Raw genomic sequence first — 20,524 nt, forward strand, 5'->3', positions numbered from 1 at the left:
TCCAATCCTAGTGTAATCTGAGTGGGTAGCTCTAAATTTCCATAGGAAGTGCAGGTTGGCATGGGAATAACAGAGTCACATGGGCAAACAATAAAGTTATTGCCTCGTGGGCTTTGTTGGCTTGGAAACGCAAATGCAAATAGTGTTACTGGGTAACGAACACAGTGAAACTGCAGTAACTTTATCTGGGAGAAAATGTTCTCTTGTTCAAAGTCTACTCAAGATATATGTCTGTGAGAAGATACAAGTACTATACTATAAATTATTCAAAACAGCTCCTTCACACAAAGGATATTGTTAGTAGTAAAACCAGTTGTACTATTTGAATAAGATACAAGCCAAAACATAAATAATTCTTTTTACATTTTTACACTGTATATTATCCTGGATATACAGTCTTAAGTTTCGAAACACCTTCCAGTTCAATGTTTTATTTTTTTCTCCATTCTAGAACAATACAGGTTTTTTTTTCCAATACTATAAAATACACATGGCAGTAGGGAATTAAGTGACAACAACAACACTCACTCACTCATCGTATTTACTGTTTTATCCTGTATACAGGGTGGTAATGGGACTGGATCCTATCCCAGGAGACTTAGGGCATGAGGCGGGATATTCCCTGGACGAGGTGCCAATTCATCGCAAAGAACACACACTCACTCACTACGGGCAATTTGAGAACACCAGTTCACCTAGTCTGCATGTCTTTCGACTGTGGGAAGAAACCAAAGCACCCTGAAGAAAGCCACCAAGCACTGGGAGAACATGTAAACTCCATGCACACAGACCCAAGGCGGGAATCGAACCCAGACCCTGAAGATGCGAGGTCACTCACAGTGCCAGTCACTAGGCACCACAACAAAAACAGTCAGTTCTTATTTTAAACCGTGAAGGTCAGCTGGTGTATTCCTGTACTGTTGCCCAACATGCACCATGAAGACCATCCCATGAAAGCAAGACCAAAACTAAATGAAAAATTCATTTAGAGTTACCAGCCTCAGAAATGACAAATTAACAACCAGCACATATTGACACAGATTAGAGCCATTATAAAGGCTTTACAGAGCATAAGTAGCAGACACATCTCAATATCAACTGTTAAAAGGAGATTATGGCATATTATTGGACGCCACCAGCATTTTTTTTTTACAATGTAGGAAGAAATAAGGGTGTGTCCAAACTTTTGACTGGTACTGTATATATATATACAAATATATATATACCACGAATTGTATATATATATATATATATATATATATATATACAATTCGTGGTTACGACGTTGCTGTCTCATTTCCATGAATAAAACCATCCTGTTACATCCGTAATTCGCGCCTGACTACCCAGGTGAGCTCTAATAGTCCCGCCCCCTGGATTTTTATTGGCTGCGCGCTACGTCAATCACGAGTAACACGCTCGAGCCCACGCTATTCCAGAAGTTTCTCGATTTTCCTACTTGAAAACTAACTGACATGATTTATATCGAGAAGTTTAAACTACAGCATAGACAATTTTAACAGAAGACCAATAATAATAATAATAATAATAATAATAAAAACAAGTACATTGGTAAGGTGAGTGTCTATCTGTTTGTGAGTGTTCCTAGGTGAAGTTGCTAGGTAACGTGTTTTTTTTGTTGTTTTGTTTTTCTGAATATGTGAATAGCTTAGCTTAACCTACTTAAACCATTAACCTTACTGCTCCTGCCTGGGTCTCTTACAGGATACTTGAATGACTTTTAGAGTCAAAGTTATTTCACAATATATAAATATAATGTAATATAAATAAATAAAAATAAAAACCAATAACATTTTTGCAGATTTATTTTACAAGAGAATTCAGCTGTTCAAGTACTTGGTCTATTATTTAAGCGTATAGTAATATTGTACAGCTGTTTATTAGAACCAAAAACTTTCCAAAAATTGCACACTTTTTAAAAATATTAAAACTGTAATTAAAACAATTTTAACAAAACAACTAATAAATATACAGTACTGTGCAAACGTCTTAGGTGTGTATTATCTTTAGTACAAAGTTTGGTTAAAAAAATAAATAAATTAATTAATAAAACCAAATAAATAACATTACAGAAGAATATTAGCAAGGCCTGTAAAGAAAGCAACATACGTATTAGATTAAAGACCAGTTTTCAAATGGAATCAAAAAGGCTCCTGGCTTTTGCATGAAAATAGAAAGGTGCGAGTGTGAACTTACATTCTCCAGCATGCTTAATAAAACCTAGCAGTTGTTTTAATTACAGTACTGTGCGCACGTCTTGGGAACATACAAAAAAATGCTGTAAAGAAACTTCTAAAGAGTACTAAAGAGTAATCAAAGAAATACAATCAGTTTTTGGTGTGAACCCTTTGCTTGGAAATAGTCAGATACAGCTGTAAGGTTTAACTAAGTGTGCTGCAGAAAGTGAGTTCACACTAACTTTATGTTATTTTCACGCAAAAACCCAGGAGCCTTTTTTGTTTTGTCTGAAAACTGGTCTATCATGTAATATGTTGCTTTCTTTACAGGCCCTGCAAATTTTCTTCTGTAATGTAATTTATTTTAATACACATTAGCAGTTTGTATATGTCTATTGTATCGAAAGTTTTAAATCATTAAAAATAAATTAGTAAGTGTAACTTTGGACATGCCAAACAGTTTAAGGTTGCAGTTAATCATTTTAGTAAAACCTGGTCATAAATCAGTCTATCATCAATAGTCACTATATGTTTATAGTCTTTCTGCACCCAGTGTGGTAAAGTGTCTCAGAAATGGTGAAAGACACTCTCATTAAGAGACTCATTACACTTGAATAAACGGTGGATGACTGAGTGTTGTGGAATTTAAGGCGGGTCAGTTGTTGTAATGGTTTGATGACTGGGTCAATTGAGTGACCCCAGGGGAACCATTTAAGGTGGTAATAATCGGTTTCATATGCGGAGACCTTCCACCCTGTGTTTTTAAATTATTTACAGTTAATTTTTTTAGTCTTCATGTTTTGAAGTCTTCTCGTTTTCTGTGGATTTCAAATGCATACTGTTATTTGCTAGCCGGAGCTCCTACATTTAGAGATACATGGTACACTATATTGCCAAAAGTATTGACTTTATATGCATATGAACTTGAGTAACATCCAATTTTTAATCCATAAGGATTAATATGATGTTGGCCCACCCTTTGAAGATATAACAGCTTCAACTTTACTGGGAAGACTTTCCACAAGGTTAAGGAGTTTATTTATGGGAATTTTTGACAATTCTCCCGGAAGCATATTTGTGAGGTCAGACACTGATCTTGAACAAACAGGTCTGGCTCACAGTCTCCACTCTTATTCATCCCAAAGGTGTTCTATCGGGTTGTGGTCAGGCCAGTCACGTTCTTCCACCCAGACGCACTCATTCATATCTTATGGACCTTGCTTTGTACACTGGTGCGCAGTCATGTTGGAGCTGGTGTGGGGTTGTTTTTCAGGAGTTGGACTTGGCCCCTTATTTCCAGTGAAAGAAACTCCTAATGCTTCAGCACACAGAGACACTTTGGACAATTTCATGCTCCAAACTTTGTGGGAACAGTTTGGGGATGGCCTCTGTATGTTTCAACATAACTGCGCACCAGTGCACAAAGCAAGGTCCATAAAGAAATGGATAAGCGAGTTTATTTTGGAAAAACTTGACGGTCTGCACACGGTCCTGATCTTAATCTGATAGAACACCTTCGGGATGAATTAAAGCGGAGACTGCGAGTCAGGCCTTATCGTCCAACACCAGTGTCTGACCTCACAAATGCTCTCCAGGAAGAATGGTCAAAGATTCTCATAAACACACTCCTAAACCTTGTGGAAAGCCTTCACACAACAGTAGGGGTGGGTCAACATCATATTAAACCCTATTGATTAAGATTTAGATGTTACTCTAGTTTAAATGCATGTGAAAGCAGGCGAGCAAAATCTTTTGGCAATTTAGTGTATGTTCAGGTTGCTTAATGTGTTAAATATGTCAGCGTATTCGAGAGCAAAAACCTTGTTTTCCTCACTTTCCAGAATAGTTTCCTCACTAGTGTCATTGTTTATTGCATAAGGCCATGCTTGTATTTACAGGCACGTTTCACCAAAGAGGATGTTGTAATACGTTTTTTCCTTTTACTTTTGTATGCACTCAACTTATGGTTGATGGATGAGCTACTTGTGGTTGTACAAACATTTTCCCCACCTAAAATGTTGGGACATATAGTCTAGTCTAACTGGGGTTTTTTTGTGCTCATGTAACATCCATACTAACGAAGGCGTTCAATAATGTGGCTGGCCTCTTCACTCAGACACTAAAGACCACCGAGGAGTTATAAAAACTCAGACAAGCTACTTAAAACAAAAAAAACAACAATAAGAAAACGACTATTTGATTCTCTTTAAAAGTGTCCTGTAAAGAGTTTTTAATCTGTGTTTGTCCGGGCTCGGCACATTCGTTTAAGTCATGTTTATTATTTTATCGTTAAGGATGACGCATTCAGCCATCAGTTTGCAATCTTTGGGAGCAGAGGAGGAACACTTGGGGTGCAGATGCAATGAAAAGACAAATAAGCATTGTTTCTTTGTAAAGCTGAGTATGTTTATTCAGCAGTTACTTAGGAATAGTGGATTTGTTAGAAAATACATTTGGCACAAGCTGTTTAGTTTTAAAAAATAAATAATTCAATATTTCCATTTTGAGTAAAGTATCTAAATAAATATGCACATCACTGTCCAATAAATATCGATTATTCACAACAAAGATGCACTGCATCGAAATTTCTGCTGTTGGTACAAAAAAGATCCAACGCTGCCAAGTCGGTGTTGGTAATATGGGTAGACGTTCTCTATACACACATGCACGGCACTGCCTCTTTTAGGTCATTTTTTACAGAGGTACACAAAGTGATGTGAAACAAAACGCAGTCCTACATGTTATGTTGAGAAACAATCCATTCCAACAATAAATGACAGACAAAGTTTCTCTCTCCCTGGAAAAAAAAACTATTTTTGAGACATACAGTATTTGGAAGAAAATACACAAGATGAATATATTAACATATATGGTATTATGAGTTGCAGTATGATAAATGTTTATTGAAATGTTTATTGTATCACATTCCCCATGAAACTGAGTTGTCCAGAACTTTCATCTTGTGTCTCTGAACATTAACGATAGTTAGGGAAAAATCAATAATATTTATTTTATTAGCTCATAGTAAAAAGCCTCTACTGATAATCAGATTTTTTAAAAAGAAATTTAGCATATTATGTATTTCATTTTCATCAATTAAGGGCACCAGACGTATTCAGTTTGGCTTTTTGTGTGTCGTAGGCAAACCTGTCTGTCTCTGACGTGACTACAAGGCTGCATGTTCCTTCAGCTGGTGTTGCCTTGTGTTCACAGTAAGTCCATTAGGTTTTATGACAGGCTGCATTTAGAGCTTGATACTATATGGATGTATAATTCAGACACAATCTGTCTGTCATTGTGTGCTTCATTACTTTCTATGTATAATTTATCAAATCTTCCAGGAACCTGCAGGGAAATATCACATAGAGAGAAGCTAGACATTGAGGTTATCTAACTGGTTATAATCATAAAGGAGTAAATGTAAATTCTGTGTACAGTGGGTGAAAAGCGTTGAGAGACCCGAACAGACACTAGTCTCACTTAGAAATTCTTGGATGTACTAGAGTGTAATGTTTAAGAATCATAAGCAGATTTAACCTTATAAGATGTAAGCCACACACTTTCAGGTATCAGAAGTCCATAAAAAGCAGCACATTTGACTGATAGTCAGAATGTCAGAATAATTAAGACAGATCATATAGGTAACGTTACCAGAAATGTCTCAGATATCACAGTGTTCATGACCCATTACTACGTGAAATTCGGATATGTCTTTAAAACATCTTTGGATTTGGGATGACATGAAGAAATTGGAACTCTTGATAGGAGTATAAATGAAATGAGGGTCTGAGTTGCTGGGTTTTCACTTCAAGTAACAGTGCATGTGGTTATTTACAGTATTTGACCTGAGACGACTGTATTTTTTAATGTTGCTATCATGAAATAGTTAACCACGATGGAGCTGGTGTGATGCATATTTTTGTAACTTAATACAATTGAGGTAGTTGTGGATAACTTCATACTTGAATATACAGATAGTATTTGTTATCAAAAACAAACAAAACACCATCTTTCTATACTGCTTTAGTCCATTTTTATGTTTTTAGTAAAAGGCTAAGTTTTGTTTCATAGCACAGAAGGTTGCTACTCCACATGGTGTTGACTCGTTAAACCATCAAAACCTCTTCAGATGCTGCAGAACCCCTTAAAAGCATAAAGGCAAAACGTCCGTCTTCATATCTTCTGCACTGCCAGAGGGTAAAAACATCCTTCTAGCCTGTGGCTTTGATTTGAAATGCATGGATCCAGTATGGATTGTCCAAGCAGGTTTTCATGGACATGCTTCTTCTTTCACTTCCACCTAATTTGATCTAATTCCTCCCATCCGTATGCACATCTGATTGCTTAGATAATCTCATGACACTAGTGGCCTCATTTGCTAGAATCATCTCCGTGAACCCTGCAGTGTCTCACACACAGCCGCACTTTCTGGCTGACACGTCCTGAATGGTGAAGAACTTTGCCTTATTGTCAAAAAATGACATGTTCTCGTATTTGGTGGGCCGGCAGCAGCGGATGTAGGGCGCCCTTTCTGTTTTAGTAGTGCCCCCCTTAGTGGTTATGTCTTTCTCAGACATCTTGTTTAGCAAGTTTTTCAGCACCATGTCATAGTTGCCGAGGCGTCTGGTGCACTTCCCTCTGCAGTAACGAAAGCGGACTGTCTCGTCGCTTTCATAGCCCAGGCCCAGCTCGCTCACAGTTAGCACCACCTGGTGCAATGAGCACGCCTCTACACTTTTTGCCCGCTTGGTCCGTCTCCCAACTTTCCTGTCCACCAGTGACCTGATGACTTTCTGCAGCTCACCCTCAGTGAAGCTCTGAAACAGATAAGAAACTGAAAAACAAAAAAAACTGAATAAAAAACAGTGTAGAAAAAATGGTAGATAAATAAATAAATATTTGTAAGTTGAAACTAAAAAAGTTTAGTGATGGTAAGGCACACATCTGTGCTCTAGATGGCAGAGCAGTACTGACATGCTTTTGGCCTGATTTCAACACCTTGGGTAAAATGTAAAGAGGGATTATGTCTTATTTAAAATACTTTTTCACAATGGTCTTTTGTATGATATCTTTTGCTTTTTTTTTTTTTACACTCAAACTTGTTCAGCAACAAGACGCCTTAGGGATCCGGTAAGTGTATATTTATTGGTTTGCTGATATTAAAATGTTTTAAAAGAAAAGCACACATCAAGAGAATTTCAGTGAACTCTCTGAGAGCTGATTTTTCACTTGTTATCTAAATGTGTGTATTTTGAATAAATAAGTTCTTGAAATTAAAGCCATAATTCCTTGACTAATGTTGACATCTCACTAGCAGTTTATAATTGACCTGATTCTACAAGATGGGCCTCTTCTTATCCTATAATCTGGCTCGGGCCATTGGGACTTGACATGTGAGGTGTGATGTGAGTGAGATGTGTAAATGAAACAGCAAAAACTGCTGAGCGGTATACTAATCCCCACATGAGTTTATTTTTAGTTCAGCTAGTCTACAGGAGAATAGCGTGTGTGTGTCTTACACTCAGATAAGAGAGATCCCATGTCCTCAGATGCTCTAGCCACCCGCCGCCGACCGGTGACCTTGGGTGAAGTTGATGATGATAATGATGGTGATTGTGGTGGTAATGGTGCCGTTGTCGAAGGGCACAACTGTAAAGTCACAACTGAGGCCCAGGGGATGACGGACCCAGCGGGTATTGTTATGAAGAGCAGGAGAGAAATAGCAGCACCAAGGAGTACAAAGGCGAAAATGGCCTTTTTCCATAACTTCATCTTAGAACGACGTGGAGCATTGAAACTCTACAAGACAAAGAACCAAAGAACAGACGTTAGGCATCATTACATAAAGCCAAAGCAAATGCTAAACTGTTTTCCTTCAGAAGATATCAGGTAACACCATTCAGGTGCTAGGAATTATCGTTTGGACCTGTATGTGAACTGGTGTTGTTTACTTAAGAACCTTCTTGCTGTTACTCAAGATTTCATCAGTGCCCTTTCGATAAACAAAAAAGAAAATGATAGTAGTCCATGAAAGAAATCGTTTTTGACTTTCACACTAAGATAAAGAGATTATCACTAATATGTTTTGGGCTCATTATAATGTTTGGCGAATGAGTCACTCGTTTTCCCATTAGAAATTTTCCCCTTATGTCCCATTTGTGTCTTGCTTTTCATCGCTACTGTACCCTTTACTATTTGCTTAAGATGAATGCAAAAAAAGTTTTCTTTTTTCCCCCCTTTTGATGCCATAGGTCATACTATACTCTTTATGTGAGCCTTTTCTCAGCTTCGAAGTGGGTGTAGAACATCCGCCAGGGTGGGGACCCCACATCAGTATTTACAAGCATGTCCAAACATTCAGCCTCTGTATTTGTGAAAGTGAGAACCAAGTGCAGTCCCTCTCTGTCTTGTGAAACTGTTGATTCAGTGAATGGGAGCAGATTTGGCCTGACAAACATAGTTATTCACGTTGACACGACTGTGCGTGCGTGCGTGCATGCACGTGTGTGCGTGGGTGAGAATTATGATTGGCATAACAAAAGACACTGCTTTTCTTCAGCTCTGCATTCTCTGTGTTAGCATGACATACTGTATGTTCATATGATCCTATACATTCTCATCATTCTCGAATCAGGTAAATCCGTTTTAAGGTAGCTTCATAATATCGAAGTCAAATTAAACCCTACAATTAGTGGTCTTTCACCAAGTGTATGCCATCTAATGCCTTCCATGATCGACACAGGGAAAACATTTCCCCAGATCAGGAAGTGGGAAATGTGTAGCGGCTGAGAACAAATCCAGACAGGCTGCGCAGTAAAGTGGTTTGGCACACTTGCTGTGTGGTGGTCTCTGTGGGCTGTGAAGTATGAGCTGTTTAGCCTTGGCTGATACTGATCTAGAAATGGGTATGCCATATACAGATGGACAGTTTGTTAAACAAATACTTTAACAGCAGAAGCTTTTGAAGGAGGAATCACAAGACCACCCTTACTGTACATGTATGTCTCTTTGCAAGTAAAAGCAGTGTTAGTTACTGTAATAGATGAGGCAACGTATACATAAGGACAAAACAAGAAAGATCAACAAGATCATCTTTCCTGGACCAGCACTGACGTGATAGAATAAACTGTACATGTCTAAATTTCATGGATGACCTGAAAACTCTTCAGTATGCACACAAATTAACACCAAGCATCAGTGGAGAAATTTGTAATCATGGCATGGATGCTGGTGCCAGATGGGTTGGTTTGACTGCTGCAGAACTGCTGATCTACTGATAACCACTTTTTACAACCATGATGAACAGAAGTGCATCTCGGAAATCACAACATATCAAACCTTAAGGGGGATGAGCTACAACAGCGGAATACCCCATCCTGTTACCCAAGAACATTAATCCAAAGCTACAATGTGCACAGGCTCACCAAACTTGGGTTGTTGGAGCTCGGATTAACATTGGCTTGCTTTACTCCAACTCAAGAACCTGACCTGTATTTACATGAGTTTATGCGCTTCCCTTTTGTTGCATGATTGGCTGATTTGATCATTGTATGTGCCAAAATGCACGTTTTCCTCGATGAGTGGTCGATGGGTGTGTAATCTCTCATCGGCCACTCTGCAGAAAGCCAGTCACTTTAGTAAGTCACTCTGGATACGATAAAACGCATCTGAAAACTGATATATACTATCTGGTATTACTTTACCACATAACATAAATCACATTATTAATTTTTCTTAGTCTGTGTCACTTGCAAGACATCTTTAAAGGTTGTTCTGAAAGATCCCGAGACACTTATCTCCATTTATGAGAAACATGTTTTGAATTTGGATCCGTTTTTATCTTATGCTCTGTGTGCTTTGGACTGGGTAGCACCTCAACAAGCTACAGTGCTGAATCTTGTCTATTCTAAGGATGGAAACTGCGATACTATTTTGGCAGGGTTTTCATCTCTGTTTCTCACAAATTATGATAAATTATTCTTTAGGAATCGTTTATTCATATAGTCAAGAATTTCTTTTTTTTGAATCCCCATTAAGCCAGATTGTGTAATGTCTTAATAACGTAAAAGATTACAGCATGATAATAAACCTCTCCAAAAATGGAGCACATTAGCCCAATGTACTGTCATTAACATGGAAATCCTATAATCATTGCTACACTATTACTGAATCCCTTGATTGCAGTATGAGTAATTAAACACTAAGCTTGATTGATTGCTTGTTAATCTGCATTGCTACCACCACCATCACCAAGCACATGGTGTTTATGTACTTACTATTAGTGTTGTAATTAACAGATCTATGTACACAAACTGGGAGGACAGCAGTAAGAGTATGACGTATACTCTAGAAGCTGAAGTTATGACTTTGGCAATAAAAAGTAAATCGGAGTAACAAATGTATACGAAGTCTTTCTGCATCACGAAGTTATCTGTTTGCAAGAATAAGTTCTGCCTAGAAACAGAAGCTATTGAGGCACACATCTATTTTATAAGTGTTTTCCAATCCAAGTTGTAAAAATTTTTTTAACCCATAAACTTACACCTAACAGCAAAGAAAAACTGTGACTTTTAAGCTATATATATAATTTATTTATATAAAAAACACCCAGCAAGTAGTAGTTCTGCCATATTGATTGGAGGTGTCAGGGGAGAAAGGCCAGACTAATTCGAGGTGAGAGGAAACTTTTTACGACCATAGTGAGCAGAAAAGCATTACAGGACGCAACAACTCAAATATATATATATATATATATATATATATATATTTTTTTTTTTCTCCCCAGGAACTCAAAAGTTTAAAGCAGTAAGAATTACTGATAAAATAAGCAACTCCTCAAGAATTACTGAGCACTATAATGTATTCACATATGGGATATAATGAAACTATGCTTCATAATCCAAGTAGGCGATTACCGAAAAAGAAAAATTGCATAAGTTCTACTAATGATAATACATGTTAACCACAAAGCCACAACTGAAAGTACAAAAATACAAATGGTTTGAAACTAGTATGTAGAAGAATATCAATCATTCATCTTTAGTAACCACTTTGTTTTGGCTCATGGTCAACAGTGCACTGTGAGGTGGGAATACTGGATGGGATGCCAGACACACACATCTGGTTTGCTTAGCAGGCAGAAGAGAACATGCACTGATTAACCAGCATCATAAACAATTTATGAAACAACTAGTGACAGAAGTTAGCATTTACTGTAGTAAGAAAAGAGGCCTCCAGCATTTTTGTCAGTTTAAGACCCAAATGATGTTATTGTCACATGTGGAGAATCGCTAACACACACACAACAAATAAACTGTACAAATTTAATGCCGGTGTCGTGCTAAATTCTTTAGCATGTAGTGATGTACAGCACATACACTCACTGGTCACTTTAATAAAACCTCTGTACACCTGCTCCTTTATGCTGATTTTCCAATCACTCATTTATCAACACTTTTTTCTGCAGCGGGACCAAGGTGATACCAAGTACTGTAATGAACTTTCCGTCCCTGTCTAAACAGCTGAGTCTTCAGACACAGACCGAAGACTCTTCAGTGTGCACACGAATTAACACAAATTATACACATTCACATCAAGTACCAGAATCTAGAAGAAGATGATCTCTGTGACTTTTTGATGCCAGACAGGCTTGACTAAAAACCATTAATCTCCTGGAATTTTTACACACAACAGCAGCTGAAGTGTTACAGGATGATGAGAAAAAAAACACCCAGCAAGTAGTAGTTCTGCCTTATTCATGAGAGATGTCAGGGGAGATTCGAGACTCGATGCCAAAGACAAAACTTTTTTCGACCATAGTGAGCAGAAAAGCATTACAGGATGCAAAGACTTATTTCAGCTTGAGGCCCATCACATCAGGTTCCACTCCTGTCCGATTCAAATTGCCATTTGACTTATAGCAATAACCTGTTAAGAGAATGTGTGTGATACCCGTTCACAATACGAGGAGTGTAAGTCTCATAAACAGATTAAAAAAAATTTTGTTATCTAATTTTTTATTCTACGTGTCCAACCCTGTTAGTTTGACAACTAATTATTGGCCTCTTTGGACATGAATACGTGCTCATGGCGATTTGATCGTGAAAACGAAATCAACATAATGTCTGTCATTAAGCATTGTTCGTGTTAAAATCGTGTTAGGATGTGGTGCAGGCTGTCAATTTTATCACTGCAGCTGGTTTTAATTGGTGGCAACCCTCTTGCTTAAGAGGCAACGAATACACACTGTGAGTTTGAATCTATATGTTTTACACTGGTTTTGCTCCAACTCTCAAAACAGGCTATTGAAAAAAACGGAATTTCCAAGACTAAACAAGAGAATTTGTTTTGTGGTAGGTAAAATATTTAGCAATTATTTGTTTTGACAAGATGCTACAAATAGATAGATATTAGTCTGCACATGGGCTATAGAACATTTTTCAGTATACCACATATGACTTCTTTCTGTTTATTTCTTCCTACCTTCTAAAGAAAGAATTTGCATTAATTGCTTTATACGATTATTAAAGGTAAACTGGAACTACACTATGAAGTAAACATAAGTTCCTATGTAAGTAAAATGAATTAGTTAATTTTTAGAGCAATAGCAGCGCAGTGAATTTTTGACAGCCGTTCAGCTTCACATGTTGATCTTACTTTTACACTGACTCTGTAAAAAATGCTCTGTATAGAGTACATTGTGATTATTCAGCACTTAGTGCAAACTTTCCCTAGGCATAATTATCATTCATTGTCGACAATGTTAACATTTGCGGGTGAATTATTCCTGGATCTCAGAGCGACGGAGTACAGCCCTGTTGTCTTCACAATGGCTTTGTAAAAGAGCAGAAACTGATCAACAGACCCAGATTTTCCTTTTTTATTTTTATATTTCAAAGGAATGTGTATACAGTCCACACAAAACACATGGATGGCATATTTTACTCAGCTGGGTCCAGCAGGCCAAATGCTGGACCAAGTATTGTGTCTGTGAGGAATATTCCAGAATTTTGATTCATGGGCCTGTGAAAGAAGCCCTGCAGGTTCAAACAGAGTCGACACAGGACTCCAACCGGCCAGTTGCAGTGGCCCAATTAAAAGTGAAACTCAATTCAATGTGCGAGTAACTGCGTGGTACATACTGTTTACGTTTTTTACTAGAATTACTGGAAGGGTTGAGTATACTGTTTCAGAGAACTAAGCCTCCTTCTCCCTATTAAAAAAAACCCTCTGCAATATGCAAATGACCACTTTAATGAAACAGAATATTTAACAGTAAACAAGAGCTGTTAAAAGGTTGAAGGTGAACACATTTTTCCTCTAACGCTTCTGAAGCCAGTCAGCAACATATATTTATTTTTTTATTTTTTTATTTTTTTATTTTTTTATTTTTCAAACTACTGCTCACGCAGGATAACCACCTCAGTGATGATTAACGGATGTATTCTTTCATATATATTCATACATGAGCTCATAAACACGGAGCATCATTCAATGTCTCTATGGGGCAAATTTCAAAACAGTGCCATAACATACAATTACTTGTATGTGCACTGGGGCTGGCTTCAAAAGTGAACTAATTCCCATAGACACTTTATCCTGTATAATACAGAGTTGCGGGGAGCCTTGAGCCTATCCCAGGAGACTGGGCACAAGGCGGGGTACACTCTGAACAGGATGCCATAGGGGACACACATGCACACACTCTCACCCCCCTAGACCCTGATGCTAAAATGCCCAACTTTACAGTAGAAATAAACATGTTTACCGTCTGGCACAAAAACAGGTTTGTCTAAATAGCTAGAATTCCTAAGCATGAGAACTGTAAAATTATATTAAGCCATAAAATTATTCATAATTATGTGCTTTGCAAATTTGATTGATAGTTGCATTGCAGGTGTCAAACCACAAGCTGTCTGCTATGCATAACTTTACCTAACCAGGTAGCTAAAATTGCTGTAGTTTAACTTACCACAAGAAATGTAGAAGCTGACATGGGACAACGTGCAGGGTGTAAATGACGTTTGGATGACTTCAATCATGTGCATTAGGATATAAATTAACGTTACCCACCATAGCATTTTATCTAAGCCAAAAATAGATAGATAGATTAGATAGATAAAAACTAAAAAAAACATCTGTAGCAAGGATAGTAACAAGATTTATAACTTATGCGTGGTAGCTGAGTTAAGTAGGTGTGTTCCAAACAACAGCCAGGCTCCATTCATTCTGCCCGTTTTATGGGATTAACCGACGTTTAGATGGAATCTGCTCTTCAGAGAAAACGTATGTTTTTGTTTTGTTTTGTTTTTATACAGTTATGAACCCTCCCACCTAGAGAGCACAGCCAATAATGCTCTCTTGGCTTCTGGCCATGGATGGCTGTTGCATCATAGGGATTCAAACTTACCTACCCATGATGATAGAGCAAATACTTTTCTGAAGCACCACTTGTACATCACCACCTACTGTATATTGTGATGATGACTGCTATTTAAATATTTGTCTAGTGCCAAATGTTTCACCATAAAATTGTAGCCAAGAAAAGCAATTTAAAAAAATCAGGAATGTAGACAGCTTAAAAATTTTAATGGAACAAATGTCCTGCTTTGATTTGAAAGCCACTTGTACATACTGGGACGTTCAAGTCTAACCAGGACTTTTCTTTTCCCTTAATTTTTTTTAAACAGTCTACATGAAAACAGTGGATTCCAATAATTAACAGATCGTTAACAAGCTCTGAAATATGAGGTGCTTTTTTTTTTCACTTTTATGAAGAACCTTAAAAAAAGTGTGTCATGGTTCACTGTTCATTTTTTCCCGTCCTTTCAGAGAATGCAGGGAAGCAAAGGAGTGTTCTGCTAAAATCAGGACAGGATTAGTACTAATGCAGTCTGCCTTATCTACAGTCACATGGGCAAACACCTGGGATCAGATCTTTCTCTGGAAAGCAGCCGGTGACACTAATCTGGCAGCTTCCTCATTTGACACCACACACGGTGCACACATATGTTAACCATCGCGGAGCACCTTTTCCTTACAAAAAAAAAAATGGTAATATGACTCGAAATCTCACACCACATTGCTCGACTATCTTAACTTGTGTCTCATTTCCCAGAAACTTCGAATTATGTCTTGCTTATGTTACGAACTCATTGAGATTCCTATGTGCTTCAAGTAAAAGCTTTTGAAAAAACTGGTTTTGCCTTAGTAATTCTTGACCTGTTCCCTCAGGCAATGTTGAGACAGATGGCTGAACTACTTAAATTAGATTAGTTTTTTCCTGTCTGTTTTAACATAATCACGTTTGTGTATTTTTTCAGGTTAGCAGCCTGTGAAAAGATTTGCTGAAAAGAACTGGAAGAGATATCGCAGAGCTGGCGCGTACACACTGCACTTGATTGCCGAATTAATCCGTATACAAAAAGGGTCCAAATCTGAATGAAAAAGATATGGTAGCGTGTGACTGATTTAGGCGTTTGAAGCTAAGAAGCTTAGATAGATCCGAAAAAATGTGCTGGATCTGAATAAAATTGCATTTTACAGCACAGATGTTACTAAGGGCTAAAAACATATCGGATTTACATACATATAGCGACAATCAGATGCATCAATTTGATTTTTGTTAGTTTTCCTGGTATGATAGGAGCCGGTGTTTAATATTTTTTTTCCATGCTGCTGGACAAAGACAAGTCTTGTTGACTGTCGCTGCAATGATGAATCAAACCATTTCATTCCATAGCCATTGCCGAATAATAGTTTGGTCAGCCGTCATTAGGCTACTGCACTACTAAACTCTGTCCACAAGGTGGCAAGTCTTAAACATTGCAATTGTTTTCATTATTTTTCCAAAAGCACTGTCAGTGGACTCAAGCCTAATCCCTGCACTTACCACTTGTTATTGTGATCATGTCATGCAGGGATCAGGATATTTGATGATCTAGCTAATCATGTGTTAGGTTTTGTAGCATATCTAATATAATATTTAGTCTGATTTTAAGCACAACCCTATTGCTAGGTAACATGTAGAAAAATTGTACACTGTAACCTGATAATGTTATCTATAAATCCAGTCCTATAGAAAGGATCTACTATGATGGTCCTAAAAATACAGCAGATGACATAGTTTTATCTAGCTATATAAAATCTATATCTTTTTAGAGTCACACTTTACTACACTACATTTCTAGCCTGCACGATAATGTTGTTCATGGGAATATGTCCATGAATGCGTACTGTAGCCAAGACTGCTGAAGGCTGATAATAAAATGTCACACAGCTTTCTAGTCATCTAACATCCATAAACCAGTTTCAAGGCTTAATATTTAAGAGATGGAAAAACTGGCACTGGTAAGGCTGAGGTTTTTAAGAGAAGCCCATTCTTGCTTCATAAAGTTCAATTTTATCGATACCCTTACATAAGTACTAGTTTGTTTAAAGTAACATTGATAGCGCATATTAATTGCTAGTGCCTCTATGACTACATCGGATTATACCAGTGTTTAAGTGTTAACTGAGTTAACACCTGGCATGTCTGACCTGTACTTGACATTTGATAAACAGCTACAGATGTTACATATAGTCTGGCCGTCAATATTTTACTGTGTGCAATGCAGAATGCTTATACTTTTAAAGTCATAAAGTTATCTATCTAGCGCTGGCTAGTATGATTTGTGGATCCATGGAGGTTACTGGAAGAGGAATTTGATATTTTTACATGGCTTGCTTCTCAAGATTTTTCTGTACCCAGGAACCTTTGAAGACCTAAGTAAGTTCTTGACCCCTTCTTTCTCTTCTGTTTATGTCTGTTTGCTTGTTAAAATGTGCCCAAGAAACATAAAAGCCTGAGCGCACTAATGAGAAATGAGTGACTTTTTAGCACAAATGATATTTACATGAAACAAAAGAGTGTATACTATTGTTTTTGAATCATTGGCCTTATTAAGTCGTTGATGTCCTCAGCATTTAAATGACCACAGAGTCTATTCCACTCGACACAAGGTGGGTCAATTCAAGCCAGATGCACCTACATGCATGTTCTTCTTAGGTTTATTTTGGTATCAGTATTATATTTACTTCTGCTGCAATTTTTTGGGGTCATTTAGGATTAGCTTTCAAAACTATTTTAGATATTTATATATACAAATATTTATCTCACGGTCTTTATAGCATTTGTTTGCTTTTCTTAGGAATCTTGACAAGATCTGTATACAGTGAAGAGTTCACACTCTGACAAAACGTCCAAGCTTTAGGTTTCGTTGTACATGATGGCAGCTTAAAAGCCTAGCTGATTAAGGCTTGGCTGGAGCTAAATGCAGGTCCTCCGAGCATGTCAGAGCAGGGAAGGCAAAGAAAACAAACCTCAAATGCATCAATCTAAACCATGTAGGCATCAAAACAAAATGCCAAAGCACAAGGTAGAGTCATGCCCCACATGCACTGGGCTGGTTTGAATGTTTCACCACCTGCTAGAGTTAATATATGAGTGAAAGCGTCTAAGCACAGAGTGATGGGATGTATAGTGTGATTGATAGAAAGGCATTCATTCATTCCGCAAACTAATCTAGACTGAATTCCAGGTGGGGGTTAAACGTGATAATAAGGAATAAATATTAACGTCTTCATAAAAAATAAAAATAAAAAAAAAGCACAATAATCGAGTCTGAGTCAGAACATGAGAAACTGACTTTTACTGGTTTAAAGAAATAATTTCCCCCTTTTTTGAGCAATACAGGTAAAAGCCATTAAACAAACAGGTAGTTAAATGTACAGTAATTACTTCATGATCCCAACCTGCAATCAAAATACACCCTACCTTTTTAAATAGCATACCATGAATAGCATGCCATATAGTGCAAAGTTCAAAGTGGATGACTCACAGGAAGTTAACAATAACTGTGGATTCTCTACAGGGATTTAAGTCTGGGAGTATTTTGTAGAAACCAGCAAACATACATTTCCTGTCTAAGGTAATCTAAGACCTCATGTCAGCCTACGGTTAACTCAGTAAACTTTCTTACGCAATTAAATCTTCCAAGGCATCCCCAAGCGACAACTAACAGACAAATCCTAACGTACACATAGGCAGATCAATCTCTGGCTAGTAATGCGCCCTCTCTGGGACGTTGTAGCCGCCTAGAGCTTGAGCTACCTGTGGTGTTTACCACTTAGACTATAAGGAGCAGCTTATGTTAACAGAAGATGTGTCCTTACCGAGTGGCCCGCTAAGTCGGACTTATCAGGGTGGCGTCGTGGAGGGTTGACCTCAGGGAAGAGGTTGGGAGGGAAAATCCCTCATTTTGTTTCATAAGCCAGGATCGAGGACGATCGATCATGCTCTCTCCACGCCTTTTACCTCCATGTATAGTGGAAGGAAGGAACCCCCTGGCTAAACTGGGCTCGTCTGAGCTGGTTTGGGTTGGGTCGGGAAGGGTTGGGAAGGGTTGGGTTGTCCAGATGCAGTATACGTGGTTGACACAGTTTAGTACTGAAGCTTCCTTGTCATGGTTACACGGTTCCCAGACTTTTCTTGTGTGCTTACATCATTCAGATGAGTCAGGATACCCTGGAGGAAATCTAGGATCTTCCACATCCTTTAGAATAGGCATGTCCAGAGCTAGCAGAGTGAAGTTTTCGAACCTTATTCAGCATGTAAATTGTGTGTTTTAAAGCAGTGGAGCGTGTATAAATCCTGGTGTCCCTGGAACCTCTTAGGCGGGTAAATGACGATTCCTCGATTATACGTGTTTGGACTTAAAAAGGAATACCAAGCAGGAGTTCACCATGCAGCAATTAAAAAGCAGATCATTCAGCTGAAACAGCAGATCATAAACAGAGCAAACAGTCAAGAAAGGATTCCCACAAAATGTCAGTTTATTTTTTAAATATTGTAATTTTGTTGTTTTAGATTTGATTGAGAACAGACTATGTAAAAAAAAACTAAATACATTTTAATATAGTTTTAGGCTTTAAACTCTGGTCATGTACAGTATAAAATTTTTTTACCTTGATAACAAACTTGTTGTATCATGTGTACTAGCATTATCCATGTGACAAGTAAGTAATTCCTTTAATTCCACATTTCCTTCATAGCCTCACTTACCTCTGTGAATAAGAAGCACTTTGCACGCCCTCACTGCATCTCCTTTGGTGTGGTGGATACATTCACAGGAAAGGCTGTAAGCCTCTGTAAATATGAGTGTATTTGAGTGTAAGGATTAGGCTGTGTGAATATGTATACTCCTCCTGGTAGCACTCCTTCTCTCCTCCCTGTGTCCAAGGCTCCACCTCAGACAGACCAGCGATCACACACTAGCTCAGATTACTGTTGTTTTACTAATCGCTTGCGGCATTGCCCTGACTTTTCCCCCCTCGGGTCAAGCAGAACAAGCTGTCCAAAGACTTCTTGTACCTTATTACAACTATGTGTCTCAGTCTTACATACATATAATAGTAGACTTTGGTGTTTAAGATGCAAAGTTGCAACCTGCAGTGATGGAATCAGCATTGTGAATTGTCAGAATAGATGAGCCGAGGGCATTGACGTTGTGCTTTAGACTGGATGTATCCTGTAGATTTCCCCTCTATTGTGCAAGGCATGAGCACCACAGCACGCATGGCCTTCAGCTGTGTTGGCTAATAAGGAAAGTCTTCAATCACGTTGGAGAATGATTCCTTCTGGAAGCCATTCCAAAGTAAAACATCTCTCTCACAAGCTGAGGACATAAACCAGAGGAGATGTTTGCCAGGGAGGGAGTGAGAGAGAGAGAGAAAGGAACAGAGAGAGACATAGACACACTCCTTTAGAAAGAGGCCAGCTCTTTCTTCTGTGTGAATATTGGGTGTGTAAAAAGCAGCAAATGGCGAACAGATGGAGGGCTTACGGGCAGCCCTCCAGCACTCTAATCTTTAAAAATAAATAAATACCTGAACGCATACACGCAGCACTTCATGATCTTACAGCGAATACGGCGTGACAAGGGTCAGCGCACAAATTTAATAAGATGTGTCCAGTTTCTGTCAGTTTCATTAAGCACACTTTTCATGTTTGACAGAGCATTTGCTACTACTTTGCATTCTAATTTCAAGCTTTAATAGCAGGAAAGTGGTTAAAATTGGATGATAAAATATTTTATGTTCAGTTAAATGTTATCCTAAACTACAACTTACTAGAGAAAATTTGTATTGTTGCAGTTGCATTGTATTACATCTGGAGTGTCATTAACCTTGAATCAAAAGTAGGACAGTGACAAGATTGCATTACATTTTTTCCACATCGTTTTTCTTGTCTTTTTTCTTTCTTATGCTCATTTGATACCCTTTAATAA

General features: G+C 38.0%; 1 protein-coding gene across 2 annotated transcripts; it reads right to left on the reverse strand.

Moving 5' to 3' along the window:
• Positions 1-5,602: 5,602 nt before the first annotated feature.
• Positions 5,603-19,434, reverse strand: LOC128513215 (uncharacterized). 2 transcript variants are annotated; one of them, XM_053486914.1, is made up of 4 exons: positions 19,300-19,434; positions 18,411-19,009; positions 7,718-7,997; positions 5,603-7,032 (listed from the first exon to the last, which is right to left on the reverse strand). In XM_053486914.1, exons 3-4 carry the CDS (start codon positions 7,968-7,970, stop codon positions 6,608-6,610), a joined length of 678 nt encoding a protein of 225 aa, XP_053342889.1. In that variant the 5' UTR covers positions 7,971-7,997; positions 18,411-19,009; positions 19,300-19,434; the 3' UTR covers positions 5,603-6,607. The 2 variants fall into 2 exon arrangements, with proteins under 2 accessions (XP_053342889.1, XP_053342888.1); XM_053486913.1 differs by lacking the exons at positions 18,411-19,009; positions 19,300-19,434 and adding an exon at positions 14,170-14,256.
• Between the last annotated feature and the right edge of the window lie 1,090 nt (positions 19,435-20,524).

This window comes from Clarias gariepinus, chromosome 25 (assembly GCF_024256425.1).
Source record: "Clarias gariepinus isolate MV-2021 ecotype Netherlands chromosome 25, CGAR_prim_01v2, whole genome shotgun sequence".
Taxonomy (NCBI): Eukaryota; Metazoa; Chordata; class Actinopteri; order Siluriformes; family Clariidae; genus Clarias; species Clarias gariepinus.